Source organism: Ornithodoros turicata, chromosome 9 (genome assembly GCF_037126465.1).
Source record: "Ornithodoros turicata isolate Travis chromosome 9, ASM3712646v1, whole genome shotgun sequence".
Lineage (NCBI taxonomy): Eukaryota > Metazoa > Arthropoda > Arachnida > Ixodida > Argasidae > Ornithodoros > Ornithodoros turicata.
In genome coordinates, this window is record NC_088209.1 from 35,007,030 (window position 1) to 35,028,698 (window position 21,669).

General features: G+C 46.9%; 3 protein-coding genes across 4 annotated transcripts in view; all 3 read left to right on the top strand.

Annotated features, from left to right (window-relative positions):
* The first annotated feature begins 1,653 nt into the window (after positions 1–1,653).
* On the top strand, positions 1,654–8,515 carry LOC135368744 (annexin-B12-like). Its single transcript, XM_064602233.1, has 11 exons — positions 1,654–1,772; positions 2,505–2,528; positions 2,628–2,703; positions 2,777–2,871; positions 3,603–3,807; positions 4,243–4,322; positions 4,513–4,569; positions 5,377–5,566; positions 5,651–5,709; positions 5,793–5,915; positions 7,460–8,515. Exons 2-11 carry the CDS (start codon positions 2,526–2,528, stop codon positions 7,514–7,516), a joined length of 945 nt encoding a protein of 314 aa, XP_064458303.1. The 5' UTR covers positions 1,654–1,772; positions 2,505–2,525; the 3' UTR covers positions 7,517–8,515.
* A 3,338-nt stretch (positions 8,516–11,853) lies between these two features.
* LOC135367925 (uncharacterized) lies at positions 11,854–14,175 on the top strand. 2 transcript variants are annotated; one of them, XM_064601020.1, is made up of 3 exons: positions 11,854–11,956; positions 12,990–13,367; positions 13,925–14,175. In XM_064601020.1, exons 2-3 carry the CDS (start codon positions 13,016–13,018, stop codon positions 14,152–14,154), a joined length of 582 nt encoding a protein of 193 aa, XP_064457090.1. In that variant the 5' UTR covers positions 11,854–11,956; positions 12,990–13,015; the 3' UTR covers positions 14,155–14,175. The 2 variants fall into 2 exon arrangements, with proteins under 2 accessions (XP_064457090.1, XP_064457091.1); XM_064601021.1 differs by lacking the exon at positions 11,854–11,956 and adding an exon at positions 12,861–12,922.
* A 1,932-nt stretch (positions 14,176–16,107) lies between these two features.
* LOC135368745 (cGMP-dependent protein kinase 1-like) overlaps positions 16,108–21,669 on the top strand; it is a 32,934-nt gene continuing 27,372 nt past the window's right edge. The window contains exon 1 of the mRNA XM_064602234.1: positions 16,108–16,627. Coding sequence (XP_064458304.1) covers positions 16,245–16,627 — 383 coding nt within the window. The 5' untranslated portion in view covers positions 16,108–16,244. The remainder of the gene's footprint in view (positions 16,628–21,669) is intronic.

A 21,669-nucleotide genomic window follows, 5' to 3' on the forward strand; every position in this document is an offset into this window, starting at 1 on the left:
TAATGTGAGAACGGAATGGCACATCCACGTGATCATCACAACAGCGAGAAGACGAACATGACAGGGAATCCCTGCACCTCCAAAGGACGCAGAAATCGTCAGAGAGGAAGTCTGCACTCTTTCCGACGTACCGCAGGTGAACGGTAAGACAAGTTTGATTACAATTTGCGACCGGTACGTTAGCGGCGTTTCATTGTGCAGTGCGTTGCCGTAACTTGTACGTTTCTGATATGCCGCTAATCAAATTATGTGTGGTTATGCTAGTTGCCCCTCATGCACGTCGCAGCCGTTCATTCACTGTGATCTACGAACATTGGTGACAAGTGCACATTGGTGTTAAAATACGAAATCAAGATCGATTGCCTATCATAGCAGTGATTTTCATGCAGAGTTACGGTGGTTACGGATCATCAATTTTTTTGTTTTGTTTTAGTTCTCCCGCAGCCATGGGCGCAACAACGACGCACATAGCTCAGCATTGGCTTCTGAACTGCCCTTCGATGTCGAAGCACCTAAAGCTCCAGAAAAGCCTGTTACAAGACGTAAAAAGATATGTCCTATAGCTTTCTCGAGGCAGTTCACGAGGACAAATAAACTTGATGTGTCATACACCATCGCTTTTTTTCATTGTTTGCTTTGCGACAGCATGATCCTTGCTCTACAGCAATCGCCGAAGACAAAAAAAACAGCTCCGGTGGCGCAGCGGTAACGCGTGCGCTTGGAGACTGGGAGGTCCGCGGTTCGAATCCGCGGGCCGGCTGTGCCGTCTGGGGTTTCTCCTGGGTTTCCCTCAGATGTGTAATAGGCGTATGCCGGCACAGTTCCCCTGAAGTCGGCCCATGGACGCAGCTATCCTCCCCCCGAGCGGATTCCGCTCGGTCTTCCACTTCACCCTTTCCTCTCCTCCTCTCCACCACCTTTCCCTCCCCGAGAAACATGCCGCCTAATCAGGCAGGCAGACCTCTCGGGTTCCTCCCAACGACACTCCTCCTCCGCCGAAGACAAACAGACGAGGCCGGCGGGGTAGGGGAGACGAGAGGAGAGACGAAAAACCAGAGAAGGTTGAGAAAGGAGGTCGGTCTGCGCATGCGCACTGGGCCCCAGCTTTTTTCCCGCGCTGCAGCTCGGGGACGCTGTGAGTGGCTCCTGCAGATCACGTGGTTTGGGTGCCCGCCATTTTCCCTGGACGTAAACGGGAGCTTCCGGCGGACGGTTCAGTGACGTGCCACTTTCGCCACGCAATTTCCGACCGCGGCGCACGGGTGCATGGGAGGATGAGGATATCGAAACCAAATGTGGACAGCCGGGTAAGTTTGTCCGAATATATAATCACAAGGAGCAAGAAAAAATGCGGAGAAGCAAATACAAGCTCAAACAACTTGTTTGAGCTCCTGAGTGTTTGTCTCTTCGCGTTTCAGGCTTGCTTTCTGTGATTATATGGATAACGAAACCAGCAGCCTTCGCGGTGCCATTCATGCGTCTTTATTTACAGTCTTACAGCGCATTATAAATGGAAGCAAAAACGAAAAGAAAAGGTAAATGGAAGAACTTACCGCACACAGCACTGCAAAATGTGCACGAGGGCCCGCTACGTCCGCCACCCGTCCTCCACTGGCGCCGCAGCGAGCGCGCCGGCGGGGACGTAGCGACGGTCGTTTGACGTCATATGTGGGTGTGGCGGCAGGAACTCAGGGAAGCCAACTTCGTGTTTTGAGCGAGGCGAGGCACGAGGGAACTTATTTTGCGGGCACATACGGTGTGCTTCTGTGCCAGTAAGTGAAAAATTAGTTACTAGTACATAGGTGGGAACTTATGCAAAGCCGTGACCCGAAGTAGAATTGTCTTTTTCGGGTTTAGGACCCATATCCTAGGATATGGCCATACGCTATACAGGTTATAGTTACTCGTGGATGACATCTCCTTGCGATCGTGCATATTTCTGAATATATTTGAACTGCAGAACTGTTCGAGAGAATTTCATGACTGCACTTTTCGTCACTTATTTCCGCTTCAGCCCATGACATCTCGGTATGCAGCTATTGTGGTTTAAAAAAAAAAAGCGAGTGACCGAGTCCGCGAGTCGCACATAACCTTGGATTACTGACCGCTGACTGTGCCGGTACATTGCTCAAGTAGAGCGGGAACGTTGGTCACCCTGACCACGGCCCCTCGATCGCGTCCAGCTCAAAGTGTAGTGATGTGTTGGCGGTTACCCTGGTAGAGGGACATGAAGGGTAGTGAGCATAGATGATTTCTATGGTAGTGAGGATCGCTCGCAGGTAGGCGGAGAGTTTTCAGTTTGCCGGAGTGAGTCGTGGCGTAACGCCCCACATTGATGCACACATGTCGGGTGGTGACGTTGTGAGACAAATTTTTGCGGGATTTTCACGAGCACCCGCGATTTGTACCCCCCCCCCCCCCAAGAAAAAAAAAGGAATTAGACCAAGAGCAGAAACGTTCATGGTGTCCACCATTGTGCAACTGATTTTTATTTGCTTTCACAGGTTTCAAGTGCAATTTCAGATATGGTAGGTAACATTTTAATTTCCTTCTGGCACACTGCTCTTAATTAACCAATCCCGTTTTAACACCAGATAACTGCTATCTGTTTTTGCTCTGTTTTCCAGGCCACTATTGTACCCAAGGCAGACTTTGATCCTGCAGAGGATGCTCAGGCTCTGAGAGCTGCAATGAAGGGACTAGGTAACCAATCTATTTCCCAGATGTGGCTAGCTGCTAGTAGCCTAATCACATTTACCTTCAAAACCCCCTTTAGGCACTGATGAAGACACTATTACCGACATTTTATGTGCAAGGTCCAGCTCTCAGAGAGACGTGATCTCGGAAAAGTACAAGAATCTTTTCGGTCGTGTGAGTATACACTTCCTAGAGGGTGGGCACAGGCATGACTAGGAAAGTGTGTCATTGGAACAGTGCCATGCCACTCTGGAATGCAGGGTACTTCGAATTGAATATGCTGATGCTGCCCGACGTTTCTATTACCACATAATTTCTATTTCCAAGTAGTCAGGCTCTCCCTTAGATTTAAATGTCTGCTGTTATTATGGCAAAAAACTTCAATGGTAACCACAGTAGAGCACTGCATGGATTGCATTCTTAGGCCCATGCCCGGTCAGAGCCCTGCCTTCCTCTGATTTACCTGCCCAGCCCGACGGCAGTATACCTGGCCCGGGCTAAACCCGATGGATTCTAAGTTTCTCTGCCCAAACCCGGCCCAAGCCCGAGAAATTGTTAGGCTACCTGGCACAGTGTATCACGCTGTAAAATTTGACCTTGACAAACTAACAGAGGGGTGATACAGGCTCAAGTCCTACCTAGGCCTGGCAATGTACGGGCCCGCAAAAAGAAGGATTTACCCGGCCCACGGGTCGGGCTCTGGTTTTCAGGTAAACCTGTGCGGTGCTCTAAGTCATAGGTTGTTCATAAATAGAGCCTTGTGCTTGTGGCAGCCCGTGGACAACGCACCAAAGCCAGTCTGAGTCAGCCAATTGGGTCTAACCTTAAAAAGTCAGGCCTTATGTATAACGTGTACGGGGTCTATGCACTGCTATTGTATATTATACTCCATAATTTCCTTGCAGGATTTGGTGGATGATTTGAAGTCCGAACTTGGTGGGAAGTTCGAGTCCGTCATTATTGGCCTGATGACTCCGTTGTACGAATTTCTTGCGGAGGAGCTAAAGGGTGCTATGAAAGGAGCTGGTACTGATGAGGACACTTTGGTCGAGATTCTTTGCACTCGATCTAATGATGACATCAACAGGATCAAGGAAGCCTACAAGAACAGTATGTGCTTAAATTTGATACATCTCTCGTGCATTACGTATGCACAGAGCCTTCTGTTTTAGAGTTAACCCCAGTAAAGCCTTCTTGGCTATTTTTGATTTTGTCTTTGTTCAAAAGCTGCTTAGACATTAAATAAACAAATTTTAAAGATCAGCGCTGCTTCCGCAGCTGCAGTGTCTCGGGAGGTGCAATGTCACTCCCTAAAACGAAGAAGTGAGAGGGGGACCTGAAAGGGTTTGCTGTTGTTCTGAAACCTTATGTTTTGTCTATTTACATACCTTACAAGAAAAGAAAAAGGGTTTCTGCTTCGAGATTTTCAAAGAGTGTAAAGCTTGAAAACGCAATGGCCTATGCATGTATTGCCAAACATGACTAGGTGATCACATCGGTGGATCAGTCAGAAGAACATTCACTGTGTCATGTGTACATTTGCAGAATATGACAAAGACCTTGAAGACGCTCTCAAAAGCGAAACAACTGGTGATCTGGAGCGTATCCTCGTTTCTGTGTGTTCGGTAAGTGTTTGCCTGAAATAGCACCACAGATGCTGCTACCTCGGGAAGGGGTAGAATATGTTCATCATGAAAGTGGAAAGATTAGTCAGATGAAGGTCTGCTTGCTATCTTTAAAAAGAAAAAAGAAACGTGATGCTGCTCTTCATTGAGTGACGCTATACTGTAGTATTGTACCACACACTTCTTCTAGGCTGCCAGGGATGAAGGGATGCCACTTGATTTGGATCAAGCAGCCGAGGATGCTCAGGTACCTCTATCTTTGTTAAGCTATCACAGCAGCGCCGATGCCATTTTTGCGGGCGAATTTTACGGCCAGGCACATACTCTGTTGAAGAGAGTATTGGAGCCAGTCATTATTTTGCTCTCGTAGCTTTTTTCACAAAAAAAGAAAATGTCTATTGAAAGTTAAGTCGCTGTGTGGCTTTTGATGCATGTGAGCAATTGGACGATGAAGCACATTGTGCTTTAATGTTCTGTTGCCTGCCACAGGCTCCTATTATGAACACATAGTCCTGCGAGTTTTATCCTAATACGATATCCGTTTGTGAGATGCTTTGGGTGCTTTACAAACTTCTGCACAGTGCATAGGATATACATAACAAGCAAAGGGTGACTATTTGAAAATATAAAATAGGAATGTGTATACAGGGTGTTTGACTCTAACGTGTCTAGAAATTTTATTTAAAGCGAGCGATAAAAGAGAAACGAGCGCTACTTTTCAGCTACTTGACTACGAAACAGGTGCTACTAGTGAAGCGGTGCCTCTTTCTTACTCAAGTAGCAGAAAAGTACCACTTGCTTTTCTTTTATCACCTGATTTAAATATAATTTGTGGACACGTTAGAGCAATCACCCCGTATACACAAGATCTTAAATTGTGGATCTCAGTTGTTGCATTAGAGCCAAGCTGTGTCTCCGATAGATGCTGAAGCAGTGGGGCGTTCCTAAAAATGTATTTCTGATAATAGAAAATATTTATTATTTTAATTCAATGCCTCAATAAAATTTCCCAACACCTAACGGTTCTGCTTGTGCCAATGCTTGTTCCTTGCAGAAGCTCTTTGAAGCCGGGGCTGCCCAGTGGGGCACCGATGAGAGCATGTTCCAAATGATTCTGGCTTCTCGAAGTTTTGAGCAGTTGCGCCTCGTCTTCCGTGAATACGCCAAGATAGCCGACCATGATATCATGGATGCCATTGAAAATGAAATGTCCGGGGACTATAAGAATGCCCTGCTTACTATCGGTGAGGAAGTGTGCACTAGTTTTACTGCCAAATTAACTTCTTGTGAGTCTGAGCACTGACAACATATTTTGCATTATTTTTCAGTCAAGGCAGTTTACAACATTCCCCTTTACTTTGCTGAGAAGCTGAGAAATGCAATGAAGGTAAGTGCGAAGATATCTCTCAATGTTTTCTGTGCAGTATTATGTCATTTTGTAACTTACATACATGTTTGTTTTATGCTTAGGGTGCAGGAACAGACGATCCCACCCTGATTCGAATTGTTGTCACACGCTCAGAGATCGATCTGGCCTCAATTAAAGCAGAATATGTCAACGCCTTTGAGAAAACTCTGGAAGAGGCCATTCAGGTAAAGCAGTTTCCTAAAAGGGCATTTGGAGGCTTAAAGGGACGGTCTCGTACCCCATGCCCCTCTCGTAAAGTGTTCTATTCGATTGCCCTTTGTTCAAAATGGAATACTGCGAATTTGCCCGACAAAACGCGTCACAGTTATTTAATAACCGAATTAAATTGATAAAGAATGCAGAGCACGCTGTGATCTGTATTGGCAACATTAAGAACGGCCACGTCGCCCTGCTGGAAGGTCCGTGATAGGATACAGAAACCGTCTGCTTTTGCGCATGCTAGTTCATCGGCATGAGCACACGACTTTCCGAAGTTACTGGGGACTGCGGCAACTCTCGTACATTTTCTTTCAGTTTTCGGGTGAAAAACGCACATTCTAAGAAGTGGCAAACATGGTGGTTTAGAACAACTATGTTGATCCTCGGAGACAAGTTAAATGTCGCGGGACAACCCCACCCACAATCACAAATCTGAAGTCGCCGGCCATCGGCGCGTGCGGTCACATTACAGCTCCGACCAAAAATATATTACGCAGGCTTCCATTACACTCCCCGTTGCACACTGATCATGTTTCGAAATGAAGTGTCGCTGACGACGTACATGGAGAAGGAGTGCGTGTTTGTTCAAAAACCGCATTAAATACTCGTGGGGAAAAAAAACATGTGACTTAGCTTCCACGTACCCAATTATGCGCCACATTGTTGGGGACCCCACAGTCAATGCTCAGACTACATTCTCCGCTCGTGGAGGTATATGCCTCAGTGTCCCCATTTCGGGAGCAAAGGGGATGACTCTATCCAAAGTGCTTCTGCGAGTTACAATTAACATGACAACGACGACGAACCCGCAGGCTGACGTCATGCGTGATGTATGCATGAGAGAAGCGCGGGTTTCGTCGTCTGCTATTACAGCATGTTTCGACAAATTCATCGAAAACGACTTGGTTATTCCGAATGAAACTGTGACGGTTGTATGTGTCTAGTACTTGTGAAGGTTGTTTTGGCTAAGTTTCGGAATCACCCCGGCTGTACGAGACTGTCCCTTTAACCATTAGCTGCAGAATGTACTATGCGCTGAAATTTTGTATAAAAATTTCCACTTTGTGGAAAAATTGCGAAAAATCTACCTGCTATGCCTTACACGTATGCAAGTTTGCATACTTTCATAGCAGCACAAACTTCATTACGATAATTACTTTGCTGCTTTTTCACGATCTATTTTGAAACATAGTACTGTGTACTTTTGTTGCACTACTTTTAGTAAATGTGCCTTCCAGATTAAATTGTAAAGCCTCAACAATTCTCAAACATCTCAAGACAATAGCAGAATAGGGTATTGAAAATACAGCAAAGTTTTTCTTTTTTTTACTGTAACAAATCTGGAAGCTGGAAATTTTAATGTGATTTTTAAGCCTTCGTTTCATCATCAACGAAAGTTTCAGCATCTGTCTTGCTAGTGGAAATGTTACGAAACAGAGGGTGTACTGTTCATTGTATTTGGGGTAAGGAAAAGACATTGGAGTCTAAGATTCATTGCCTTTGGTTTCAGGGTGATTGTGGAGGGGACTACTGCAAAGCCCTGGTCAAAATAGTGACTGGCAACTGAATTCCGAAGAGAACTCCGTCCTATTGCAGCTCTGTCCTATAATATGGCTTAGTGGCGCAGAAACGATTGTACTACTTGCATCCTCACCAGTATTTTGAACCTCAACACTGTTTCCCAAGACTATTCATCCTATGTTTGATGCCAGTAACATATTGCACATTGTCATCAGAAACTCACTTACATTACACACTGTGAAACGTTGCTGAAGAAATTAACAGAATGGCAGACCAAAATAATTCTACAGAGTTGCCAAATGGCCTGGAACGTGTCCAGATGTTACTGCCCTCATGCATTTACCACATTCGAGACATCACCTGTGTGCAAAGTTTGCCCTCTGCCTCCTAAGAGCAAAAGGAAGTCTACTTAGGACATATTTTCTTCCTTTCTTGTGGCTCGTTGGATGTGAAACAGGAGGTTATAAGCGTAGTTTGCTGCTAGACAATGCTGCAAAATGTGCTACTGGAGTTGCAATGCTGCTATGCCTTAGATAACATGCCTTACGGATGAAATATTGCACGTACCTACTCACTTTTGCTGCTCTATGGCGTACAGTGTTGTACTCGTAGACTTAATACCATTAGAACAATGCCCTAGCGTATAGAGTCTATATCCCAGTTAATTGACTAGGGTACCAGCATAGTTTGCAGAGTATAAATCCTGACAGCACTGGCCTGTATGCCTATATAGTTTTTAGTAGTCTTTGTCTCAAACTTTGATAGTCCTGCCTGTATGCCTTATAAGCTGTGGTTAGAGGAATGCATAAATGCAGGTGCGGTGCAGCTATATTTCATAAATGAATAGTAAATTTACTCTACCAAATGTGATGAGCTCGCTATTTTTTTTTAAAGGGTCGCACCCTAACAAAACATATATTTTGCTAAAGCTGTAACATGCACATGATGCACAATTTTATGTTAATGTTATACATTTTTATGCTGTTTATGCTATGTTTCTTTTTGGTAAACCTGTTTAGGGGAATAAAATTTGGAGGTGCCTTTAGAGGTTATAATTATTTTCCGTGTGCCTTCTGGGTATATTGCACATGGGGTCACTAAGTGGAGTTGGTGAGGCGCTCTATTCACGTGGCTCCAGTACGTTAGGCGTACACTGCTGGAGTATGTCCTTAGGTTGCTGATAGCCGTTTTGACGACATTCCGGAGGAGGCCAAAAGAGTGTGGGAACAAAATGATGCAGTGAAATTTTGGTCGATTGTTATTGTGTGTTTACCTTTTTGGAAACTTTTTGCTGTCCAGTGTACTTCATATTTTTTATTTTTCAATCGTGGCTCGAAACCTGTCAACCTGTCCATCAGGAGTAACCGCATGCAAAATATTTTCACTGTGCGGTTTATTGTCGTTGTGCAGTCAAATTTTCGAAGACACCCTGAGAAAGCAGCCCGCGAACTGCCGACACGTACAGCCCTCGGTAATCCAGAAGATGTGGGTTCGATCCCTACAGCTAGCTAACCTTTTCAGTGACTTTCATCTTTCCTCGCGTGGTAGGGAAGTTCGCCTGCCTTTTTTCTTTGTTTCCTTCTTCTCTGCTCACGCGCGGGCGCGTTCCTCGCTATATCATAATTTCGTAAGTTCGCTCTTGCTCCGCCTTCGCCTGCACCGAGTGGGAGGCCGTTGAATGGTAAGGGGCGTGTTCACAGCCACATTGCAGATCCAAAGTACACTGCAAATTTGCATTGACTCTGCTCATCGATAGCAATAATGTGGGCCGCGGATCGAGCTCGCAGGGTGAGCGCTAAAGAGCCGTTCCTTACCAACCCGTCCGCATATGATAGTCGCCGTTGGGAGAGGAGACTGACCGACGAAAATGAGTTCGCGTTGGAGAGACCCAGTGAGCAAACACAACACTCGTGGGAAGCCTTCGCTACCACGTGGTGAAAAAGGAATAAAAAGGGCATGGTAACAATATTTTGAATTATGTAAGTTTTGTAAATTCTAAACTTGTTATACACAATCTATAGGTAGGCTATGTGTCGTGCCATATACAGGGTGTTTCACCTGAGGTGATAAAACATTCTAACTGGGGACGTACTCGCCGGAGGACTGTATGACTTCGGCAATTGCCTTCTGGAATCTTTTGCCGCCATAGAGGAAGGCCTTGGACTATTTCTAATTGCGGGAAATTTATTTTTTTCAATTGCACTTTGAAAATTGCCAAGCGAGCCTGTGCATACTCCCTACTTGCTCTCTCATTAGTTACTCCCTGGGGGGAAGAGGGGGGGGAGAGATTTTAAAGTATGAACTACCGAACTGCCCAGGTGTGGTGAACCCTTTCCATACTTTTCCACAAAGGCTATTTTACAGTTTTGCTGTGAATCAAAACGAAAATAGGCGGTTGTGTTTCGGTTTCGTTTCGACACGCAGCGTGCTGATGCGGCATGCAATGTTGCCAGGCGAGAGTTATTTAGCACACTTTTTTACGACATATTTCTTAAAATAGAAAACTAATCTTATATAGCATTTCTGTCACATAAAAAGAACAAAACGGTGCTTTTCGAGAATATGTTGTGAGAAATGTAAATTTTAATGGCAAAAATTATTTCCTGAAGACACGGGAGTTTGTCCGGAGAGGCAACTTTGCCAGAACGTCTCTGCCCCTTCCTTGGCTCCTCCTGAAACACCCTACAGACACGCAAATCCCCGCAAGAAATAACCCGTTGAATTTTAACTACAACCTACGTACTGTATATTACATGTGGTCATGCAGTCGAAAGTTGAACTTTTTTTATTTATTTATTTTTTTCGCAACTGTTGACTATGCAGAAAGAAGCAACAGGGCCGGCGTCTACGTGGGGGGTGGGGGGAAGGTGCAATTGCCCTCCTTCCTGAACCCGCCTAAAGGGGCGCCAAAAAGACACAGTTCGGGTAGTAAGAATGCGGGAGACGAAAGGTAGACGCCGGCCCTGCGAGGCTACTATTGCTGCTCAAAATATTACTGCGGCGCAGATAGGATGGTTGGACGCAGAGAGGTCACGCTCTCTCGCTGCGCCAGATAGTGTAATCTATCATGCTCGCTCTGCCTCCGTATTGGCTGTTAATACTGGCCGCATCACGCTGCTGCAGCAGAAAGTGCGCTCCCCTACTGATGGCGCCGGTGACAGTACTACGTCTCTGCGCATGAGAGAAAGAAATGGTCGGAGAAAGCACGTGACAAAGCGTCTGTCCACTCAGAAAGCAGCGATAAGTGGGTATTCTCAGACGGGCCACGACACTATGGTGAAAAAGATGAAGCAACGTGGACCTCACGTGCAGTTGTTGTGGTACCTTCACCGTGGGTACCTTATTTGAGAGCACGTGTTTGAGAGCGATCCAATGAGACCGTTCTACGTGCACGAGGGGAAGGGAAAAGCTGAGCGACTGCGCGAAAGGCTGATCAGCCATTCGCGCAGTCCCTTCCGCAGCCTTCCCGCAATACCCTATGAAAGTATGTCGATCGACCTATACTTTCATAGCGTATTGCGTCTCCACATCTCCAACGGAGTTGACGGACTAGGTGGGACTAGGTATATACATATGGTTTTATACGACGATACTGGAGTCGTTTTATAACCACGTATCTCGCAACGCAGAAATGTCCTTTCGAGAGAGAGATGACCCCTCGCCATTGCGCCAATACTGATCCAAGCGTCCTCACTTAGCCAGGGCTAGATTTTGAACTTTTCGCTATCCCGTAACGCTTGCTAAACGCTCGTGCTCCCCGGTTGACGGCCAATGCGCGTGACGGATGAACGCGCAAATTTTGAAAAATAGCTATAACGATCGCTACGTGCACATCAAGATTGAGCCCCAGCGCCACTTCAATACGGCAGTGCTGCATGGTTCTGTTTAATGCTCCCTTTCACTCCTTCGCCACGTCGATATATAAAGTCGGACATGTTGTCTGTTTCAGCCAATCGCCGCAGACGATTTTAAACACTGGCTTTCTGTGGCTACCAGTGGCTTCCCGTGACTGACGGAGTCTCGTCTCCATAGCTACGGCCATATAAAGAGTCCCTTCTGTATTAGCTCTATGGCTACGGCCGCCGAAAGCATATCGTTGATTGGCGGACTCCTAATGACTATACGTCACGTCATTTGAGCGATTTCGTTGGGGTTGACTGAGCTCCTTCTTCTTCTTCCTCACACTTTCTGGCCCTGATCCACCAAAGGAGATTGGCCGTAGCTTCAGAGGTAACCATTCTAGTTAAAATGTCTCACGCCTCGTTTTTCTTCCTTATCTCACCTTACGTGTAAATGTACTCTTAATTATTTTCATTATCTCTCTTCTTTTTCTTTTTTTTTCAACCATGCAGTACGCCACAAAATTCCACGGTATAATTTCGACTTTTCACGAGCGCCTCGAGGCTCGTTGCAATGGAACACGTAGAAGAAGAAGCCGAAGGTCCGGCCAAGACAAAAAATTAGTACTTGACTGATCGACCTGCTGGTAAGTACACCTACTCTGCCTGCTCTCTTGTTTGCCATGGTCTCCCAGAACTGTACTGTCCTGTCCTGTCCTTGTCCCATCCTAGAGTTGGCAATACAAGCCTTGGTAGATTCGTACGCGCTACCATGTTCGAAGAGGGGATCCTCAAAAGTCCATTCTCTGTACCCTGAACCCCACCCTCTGAAATTTCGCCGCGATCGAGCTTCTAAATCTGCCTCTCCCATTCTGTAATAATTTGCTTGAACATGGTATGCGTGAATTCTTGACGTTTTGCTCTGGACGCGCTTTCGCTGTTTGGCGGTTTGGAATGGAACAGTTTAAGCCTTTAGTTGAAAGCGTTCTATTTGAGCCTATGGCCAGGGGAGACTCGTGTGCTTTCATGAAGTCGTAGTGACTTCCGAAAACCAGCAGCAACGGTGGTAGTTCTGTATTTTCGAGCTTTCGGCTATATTTTATAGGGTGTAGTTCCGTAGATGGTCTTAGGGCTTTTTTTAATTGGCTGGAGTGTTCAGAAGCGAAATAATGCACTGAAGTGAGAGAAGACCATATAGCGAATAGTTTTTGTATGCATCTGAACAACCCCACCTGATGCACTTGTAGCGCTGGAGAAACACAGGGGTGTTAAGCCTAACTGTTCGAAACTTAGTCATCTTGCGAAAGGTAGGGGGCTAAATCACCTTACTTTAGTGAGGTTAGGTTAAGTTAGGTTCTGCAGCTCCCCCAGGCACGCACTAGGCGGTGCGGGCGTCGAGACTGTGCCTCTGGTTAGGTCAGAAGGTCCTCAGCCAAGATGGCGGATTGCCTCGAAGAAACGAGCGATAAAATTTAATTTGTGTATGTTTGGTACGTTATACGACGTTGATTTGTTTCATTTCATCCGTAATTTTCTCATCTTTCTAGTAAAATCGTCCGTTATTTGATGTCTACTTCCGTTTGTTTAAAAAGCCATAAGCCTTTCGGCTATAGGTAACGGAGTCTTGCAAAGCGTCTCCACCACGGACTCTGAATTCTCATAATACTTCTTCTTTTCGAGGTAACGTCTTAAATTCGTCGAGCAAGATGAGTTACAATCAAAATTACTTGAGTAGTGGGCAAGGAGCTCAAGGCAGCGGGCAGGGCTACCAGGCGAGCGGCCACGGTAACCCTAGCTATGGGCAACAGGGCTATGCCTACACTACTCAAACAGGGCAGCAGCAACCTGCTGCGCATGGCACTTCGTATTATACCACGGCGTATCAGCCAGCGCAGACTCATCAATCCGGCTACTCTACGCATCCAACCTCTGGTCAGAATTACCAACTGACTTACCAGCAGCCCTACGGCGCCCAAGGCTATACCATGCAGGAAGTCGCTCCACCGCCGGCTCCCCCTCCTCTTGAGTTCTGGACCGTTGAAAATCCAGGATCGCACGGTACGTGTCTAGGTCCATAACCAATGTGGAACGCTTTTGGAACCCCGCAGTATGTCCTGGACACTGTAAAGTTAGATATATTTATTTGGTAGGTCAATAGATTTCTACACCGAGTGCGATCATATGTGCGCAATGGGCTGTTTAGATTTACCTTCCGATTTTAATTCCTTTGTTTTTTTAGTTATGTGGCTAGATTTCAATGCCAAATACTTCACCCAGATTAATTGAACTGATCCATCAGAAAAACTTGTCCACTAGAAGTATCTTGGACCAGTGGCGTAGCATGAGGGGGTTCAAACCCCTCCCGATACCGTACTTTTGGTAGTGCATTTGGGGGAGGGAAAAATGGCGAAATTTTCCTCCCAATGAGTTTCCAGCGAACCCATCCCGAAATATTTTTCTGGCTACGCTACGCCTTTGAATACTACCAGTTTTCTCATCAGTCCACCAGGGATTCCTTCGCTTTCCTCGAGCACCCATCGGAAAACCCTAGTGGTCCACCAGAATTCCCGAACATCTCGCTTGTGGATGCGCTAAAGTGGCTATGTATTTTTCAGGCTACACCACAGCAGTGAGCCCCACCCAGCAGTACTACGTCAGTGGCGGTAGTGGCGGTACGGCTGCAACAGTCATTCCCTACGTTACAATGGACGGCGCCCGTGCGAGCTCTGCAGCCCGGAATGCGACGCATGACAAGCAACATTATGCCACGGCGCTTTCAAGTCGACAGTCTCCTTACCAACAGCAAGGTTACAAATGCCAACGGTACACACCGAAGCGGTACTGAGAATAAAGTTGATTGAAATTATTCTTCGTTGAGAGAGTATAGGGGCGCACAGGGCGCCCAGTTGCACACTGACTATGCCTTGATGGTTTCTATGCCGAACGCAGCCGTTGAAAAGGGCACCCGACGAAGCTGTGGTGGGGGTTGCTCCAGAACTACCGAAAATTTCAAGCGTGCCTTGCCCGATAGTCTAGATGGGCAATTTTTGTACTACTGGCCCTCGGAGTAAGTACTGGCCGTGGTGCGTCGACGTGGTCTGAGGTGGAAAGCGCTTGCCCAAATTACTTTACTAAATCCAAATTGCTTTACTAAATCAAGAGAAAGTCCTAAAATTCGACATCCCTTGGCCTGTTGCATCCACTTCAAGCCCCTTCGAACTCCTGTACTACCTGCTCCCCTGCCTTGCTGGAAATTCCACACCTTGACCCATGCATCGGATACAGCAGTTCGGTCCAGCCGCTCGGCGGCCAGCTTGGCGTGGTCAGGAATTTCATGAGGTCATCATCATGATTATTATGCATAGTGCATAATTTTCATCTAAGCGGGCATTGGAATTCCGTATGTGGGGGCGGGGGGCGCTAACCATGGAGGAAGGAGGCCTCGTTGCGTTTTTCAATGCGAAGCCGGCTACGCTCGTCCCGATTGAAAACTCTGGGAGGGGCCGCTCCTTGTGTTTCCTTCCTCCATGGTGCTAACAGGGCATTTTCCGCCCCTAGACAACGTCATTCCTCCATGTATGCCATGATTAAATTTTGTGTTGACGTTGTGTGTGACGGTAGAGTAGGTGGAGCAACGACGGTAGAGATAGTCTCCGACCCAATAGCCAAAACGGCCCTTGGCCACCTAACGCCAGACTCTGTGGTAGTGGTGGTAGACCTGTGCGCAGATGGCAGGGTGGCCGGTTATTGCGCAGTTCGGATGAAAACGTCAACGACAGTGTGCGAGCACTATCTAACCACATGAATTTATTATGTCGAGCGACAGTAATAGTACAGTGTTTCTTAGAACAAGAGACCTTCTGCTGCTCTATACCACGTGCAGCGCATGTCTATTGAAATGGAACTGCCCGCAGGCGTTTCCGTATTCGTATTTGTAAACCGAGTAAAAAAAGAAAGGCAGGACCTGCAACAAATCCAACCAATAGCCACTATTTATTGCAGGAGTAAGTTGTACCCGATTGATAGATTGATAAGGACGTGCCTTGAAACCAAACTCCTAGATTAGTAAATATGAAAGATACATATATGATTCTGAAAGTGTAAACAAATGAAGAGCATCAAACTGAATTGAAGTTCCCCGCGTGTCCAGACATGACAGGATGACAGGCGAAAAACAAATGGGTTAACTCCTAGTGGTTACCGTGGTAGAGGGAGCATTCCAATGAAGACTACTGAGGGATGCTGGGATGTTTTCTGTGGTGGGTAGTTTTCTTGGACTACGAATCCCAGAGCAAGAGGGTTAGCACACCCTTTCCTCTGCTCTCCTGTGTCACCGTAACTATAGTCACCATCATCTCTCCCCTCTTCTCCCTTCCCTGGGTGCGCCGAGCCGCCTCCAGAGTGCAGGCTGTCCGCACCTTCCGCCCACATCACCCCACCCTCCACCACCACGCGCAAAACAGATCCGTATAGAACCGCATACGATACGCGGACACGCCACACGGTGCCGACGGCAGCCGGCGGCGGCTCGAGAACAAGTGTAGCGGACGTGGCAGCATGCGTGGCAGGCGGCGGCGGCGGCAGCACAATGCGCATGAGGCATGAGGGCACGCCACGCTACGCACATATCTAGATATCTAGATGTGAAGATGTCACTCTTTACTGCAGTCAGTTTGTGCAATTCATTAAAAAAAAACTATCAAACTCTCTTGCTAGGGAATCGGGTTCTCTCACATTTGCATGTGAGCTGGATGCGCCCTTCACGTCATCCGAAAGGCATCCTTCAGATGGCGCCACTTCCCTCGCGATAAGATTTCTGTTGCGCCGTCGTGCCCAGCGGTTTGCGTGTGCTCTGGAAAAAAAGTTGTTCAACAAGTGGATGCCTCTGCAAACGCACAACATGGATCCCCGAAAGATGTAACTACACAAGCACGCATGTTACCCTCCCGTCCACGCCGGTCTGTTTTGTTTTGTTTCCCGTTGTCGCAACAAAAATCGGCGGAGCTGGAGTACGAGGACTGTACTTGCCCCTCCGCTATCTTAACCATGGGGTCAGTCGAGGAGCTGCGGGATGTCGTCCTCAAGCAAGAACACCTAATTCAGGACTTGCAGAAGATGGTCACCATTCGGGACGAAGAAATCCTGCAGCTTCGTAGCCAACTGGATAAATTCCAGTCGGTCCTGATCCCGTACAACCGCTACAGCCGGAGCGGTCGGAGGAAGGAGCGAGCCCAGGGAATCTCTGCAGAACCTCAATCTCTACGGTCCTTGCAGGACTTGATACAGAGCAAGTTCCAGGAGTATCCAAAGTCCGAAGGGTAAGTAATTTTCGGATGACAACTTTTGCACAAAAAGTACTATCACTTCAGACGACCCAAGGACGACGAGGTTCCGAGGGGTGGTGGTGGTCGTGTACAAGCACACCGATCGGCACTCAAACTTCTGCATGTTGTTCATCACGTTTGAAATGCACACGTTGAGCGAAACAAGTGTTTCCAAACCTATATGGTCGTGTGCACGTGTCATTATACAGTATGTGTATATTTAGAAGAACAGTTTTCCTCTTTTATATAACGCGACTCGTACGATGTCGTGGTACGCAGTTCGTGTCGTCATTTGCTATAACCAAACTGATTGCAGGATTCCTCAACGCAAGATACGGCTGCAAACTGTATTAGAATATTTCTTTGGTCAGTTTTTTACCCGTACGTGCCGGCAACATCGCCGCTGGCCCCGGCGTCGTAACACCGTCTTCTTGACGTAAATAATGCGACAATTGTCTGAACTGCCGTTGTGCACGGGAATGTCTCAGTATCATCGATCCTTCTAGGTATAAGCAGAAGACAGCTGTTCTATATCCACACTCTCTCATTCTGGGCTATAATAACGATGGCGGCGGGTCTCTCACGAAGTAAATTAATTTGCCAATGGTGTTGCATTCGCGTGACAAGTGTCGTGGAATAACGCGAACTATAATAATGTGCCGCACGTGGCTTGCAGTTCTTAGCCGTTGGACCCAACTATTGACAATGGGCCAGTGACAGCTACGAAAGCCGACGTGAAACTTGATCCGTGCCGCATGTGTGCTTGCAAGATGTCAAGATAGAATGGCATATTATAGTTTGTTGTGGCAATTACTTGACGTCAGCAACAACAATAAGAATTCTGCAGTGTTCTATGAGCTGCGTTCCTGGACAATTTTTGCTTTGCAGCTGCACACTTCGAGGCCCATTTTCTTCAGTATTTCGTACGCTGTCGTCTGCTTCGAAGGGCCTGTATCTCCTTCGCCGACTCAAATTTCTGCTTGCACGCGAAATATATCCTTGGATCGAAACAAAGGATTTTCGTGTACACTTTAAAAGATTTTACTTCATCCGCAACTATCGGCTAGATAAGATGTTCTGTCGTTGCCTATCAGGAGAATAGTCTGCGTTTAGGAAGGAAGAGAGTGGATACCACTGAAATAGCCGAGGCTATTGTTGGCTCGCGATAATAGATTATCTGGAGGCAGGCCAGCAGCTTGCATTGCCTAGTGTCGTTCGGAACGTTAATGTGCAGCGTCGTAAAGCTTTGTATTCACGCCCTGCATGAGTTTACGCTAGATGTACACATTGACGCAAACATTTCACTGCGAACACTGCTTGCCCGTCGCGGTGGTTGACGCGAGGGCAGCCTTCAAAATTCACTGCAGTCGTTTGAGTTACGCATGGCAGGACTTTCATGCGACACAAAGACAAGCGCGTACAGGTCAATGAATCTTGGCTACTGCAGTTTACTCACATCCCCCACACATTAGCGGCGAGAGAGATTCATTCTAAATATCTGTAGACACCGCCGGTATCTAATGGCTGCTGAACGGTCCTTCGCGTGGACCGCAAGGTAACAGCTTCGTACGAGATCAAGGATAGGTTGAGAGAAGGAAGTTCAAGTGACAGTGAAGCCTCAGGACAGGAGAGGCATATTTGAAGCAAAGGCCAAGATCAGACCCTGTTCGAAATATCAGCTCCTGTCATTTTTCGACATCGGTTGTCACTTGAACATTCGCCAGAGTAATTGGCAAAAACATTTTTTTCTTTCATATATCGTAGTTAACAGGTTGTACCTTCTCTAGCGGCTTGCATCACCGACAGATGTCATCAGAGGCGCGTAGTGCCATTCCTGTTAGGTCGCAGGATAGCGACAGGATTAAAGGCAAAAACGGCCCAGTCGTTCAACTGCAATGCTCAAACAGCTGCACAGGTACACCTGATGACTGTGTTGCGTCGGGCATCGCAAAACACAGTCTGACGTGGCTGAGAAGCAGGTCCAGGTGCCTTCTTGTCACGTGAACTTTTTGGTGAGTGTTCCTCACCGGCCCTATTTACAGCAACCCTCATGTGAACCCATGTTACTGCAGTTCTTTTCGCGAAACCTTTTCCTCAGAGGACGAAAAGAACGCAGCCTATGCAACGATCCTCTCAGTCAACTCAGCTGCTGTATTGTTCTCGAATGGAGGTTTGCAAGCATGTTTTATGCAACTCTGCGCTCCGTTTCAGTTGCGAGGAAGCAGGCACTGAATCCGTAAAATGAGGGTCACGGTTTTGTAGTAGGCAGTGCTATATCGAACGCCTCTCTCGGTCTCTTGTCGTCTTATCGGAGCGCAGGAAACGTGCCGGCACGCCGGTATAACTTAGAGACATCAAGGTCTGCACGTCGACTACGATAAAATTAATGGAGGTCACTCGGAAGCGTCGCCCTCTAGATACGTTGGTTTTAGGGAACTATCTGTGGTCACCATCGTTTATGTATATGTGAAAGAAGTTTGTGTCTCTTGTGTTCAGAGTGGCGTCGCCTGTCGGATCCGAACGGTGTGTTCACACATGCGACATCCCCACAGAATACTCTAGCGGAATAAAACGGAATTTATAAAAAAAGACCGCCTCGTTTTCTGTTGAGCATTGGCAGGCGCTGGAATATCGTAAGCGGCGCACTACGCACATAGCTAGCAGACGACAGCATCGGCTGTGTCGTCTGCTACGGAATATCTTGGTTATCCTCATGGATATACGAAAAGACGTAACGTTGAACGCTCTCCCAGTACGTGGCAGCAGAAAGCTATTACGTCTTGTACATCTGGAACATGGTTCCAGTTCCATGGAATATTCTGGGGAATATGTCAGGACACGATGTGACACTTACTGTCTGCGTATATTTAGGCAAGCAAAATAAAACATGCGTCGTATATACATATAGGTGTAGCTTGGAGAGTAGGAGTTCGGCAAATGTCATTGCGAGTAGCTATGTCTAGAAACAGCTGTACGTGATTCGCGCAGCTATAACAGGGGAGGCCTGTATAACTTTCGAACCGTAACGAAATATTGGCGCGAGCTCCACCACTGGAGAGACAGGCGCTGCTGTCGTTTTTGCGGAGAAAGTAGGATCACGTGACTCCCGCCTGCTTCTGCGCATGCTAGCGGGATGCACAGCTCGCGCATTTGGCATGGCTATTTCGATGTTCTTTCTTATTCTGCTCGTTGTCTGGTGCCCGCATCGCGTATTTTAACCTTTTCTTGAAACGATAAGCAGTTTTTTCCACTTAACGAACCTGCTTCTGGACTGGTTCATCCATGCAGCTTGAGCTGCGAATAGACACTCAATGGTGACAGGAATGAAGAATAAAAATACCGAAAGAAAGCGAGGGAACAATTTTCTTGCTAATGGTAGGTACGCCCATTAGACACTTAGTAACGATCAAAGCACTTGTCGGCTAATTTACACCTTCGGTCCGGTTTTGGAAGACTGCTTCAGTTTTTCTTCTTGCGATATTTGCACTTCGTCTAATTCGAATTGCTGCACGATGTGTAGGTCAGTGCTCACTCCTGCGCTGCTTTTGCGGAACAAATATTCTGTGACAAGCACACGATGAGCTTCCTCTAATGTTCAACATGTATTTCTTATTAGGTTAATCCAAGAGAGAAAACCGCTTTTTCAACCATCAACCCTGAAATTTAATACTGCGCTGCGTTTCACATTTTAAAAACCTATGTATGCAAAATAAAACGGTGTATACAGGAGTTGAGCGACAAATAATCGACCCTCTAATTAACTATAAACAGCAAGTGGACAGCAAGGTTTTGTGACAATGCAGACAAAATGCACAATTAACTGGCACATATTAAATCGCAACATTGCATCAATTTTTAAGCTGACTAGTTTGCTATTTAAGCTAAAAAAAATTTATTTTCTGGTGTGCGCAGAGATTCTCAACATGCCCATGTGATTTTTAGAAGGCGACAACCACAAAGCGTACAGTATAGATCGTGGTCATGTCACTATAAATTCGAGACATACGTTGTTGACGAGGATTTCACCAGGAATTACAGTTCGCGTTCGTCGAAGATACAGAAATATTCCGCGATCTCCATGGCGATATCGGCTGCGAATGACGGCGTTGGACTCCGTGGTCTCTTAAAATCCGGAGCCCGTGTGTATTCTCAGAAAACTTAGTTCGGTATCGAACGAGCTGATGTATCGCACGAGAAATCAATTTCAACCCAAGGGCTCGTATACGAAGCTAGGAGACCAGATCAGCGAGAGGAAACCGCAGGAGATACGCTGCCAAAGCGGCGATCGAGCATGTGATCCTGCTTTCCACGTCAGGGGTGCGCTTCCAAACGGGAGTCGCCACCAAGTGTCCTCGCGGCCAATAATCTCACGGAGGGGATGGGTGACTGCTCAAGGATTACAAGAGGGCGAAGATGCCCCCTCCATGCTGATGGACGGGAACTCTACGCCAAAAGATCAATGCAATTCGAGCAAAACACTCCATGATCAAGGAGATTGTGCAAGATCGTCGATTAGGTCCTCCAACGAAAAACTTCTCCAGGAATGTGGAAGGCACAGGCGGCATGCGCTGCAACATGAACTGCATTCATCACCGTGCACCCCCCCCCCCCTCTCTCTCTCTCTCTCTCTCTCTCTCTAAGTACGTGCAGACACTGTCAACAAATAGAAAGGTCCACATACAATGAGCGTTTGAGCAAAATACTTGGCCGGCTGCGAATGGCACAACTGGACTGGAGATCCACCGAGTCGCGAGAGAGCACACACATACAAAGTTACTGAGCGCAGGGTCGAGTCGCACTTTCAGCCTTTTACTACAGAATGACAAAGAAAGCGAACAAATCTTTTTTGGGGGGACTGGTCCCCGTGTTCAGTATATAACTTTGTCCGTGTTTTGTCGCGACTTGATGGATCTACACCAACCAGCCCATTTGCTTCTTCATCTGGGCTGGGGATCGAGCTGTTATTCTTCGTCCGAAAGATACGCGAGAACTCGAAGTCTTATGCGGGCTTTTCTAAGGAGCTGAGCGGAGACCTC

Bases quoted from the DNA above. Each gene is read 5' to 3' on its own strand.
- LOC135368744 (XM_064602233.1), top strand. The intron at 4,323-4,512 runs GTAAGTGTTTGC...CACTTCTTCTAG, and splicing joins TCCTCGTTTCTGTGTGTTCG to GCTGCCAGGGATGAAGGGAT. The intron at 5,567-5,650 runs GTGAGGAAGTGT...ATTATTTTTCAG, and splicing joins GAATGCCCTGCTTACTATCG to TCAAGGCAGTTTACAACATT.
- LOC135367925 (XM_064601020.1), top strand. From the start codon at position 13,016: ATGAGTTACAATCAAAATTACTTGAGTAGTGGGCAAGGAGCTCAAGGC. The intron at 13,368-13,924 runs GTACGTGTCTAG...TGTATTTTTCAG, and splicing joins TGAAAATCCAGGATCGCACG to GCTACACCACAGCAGTGAGC.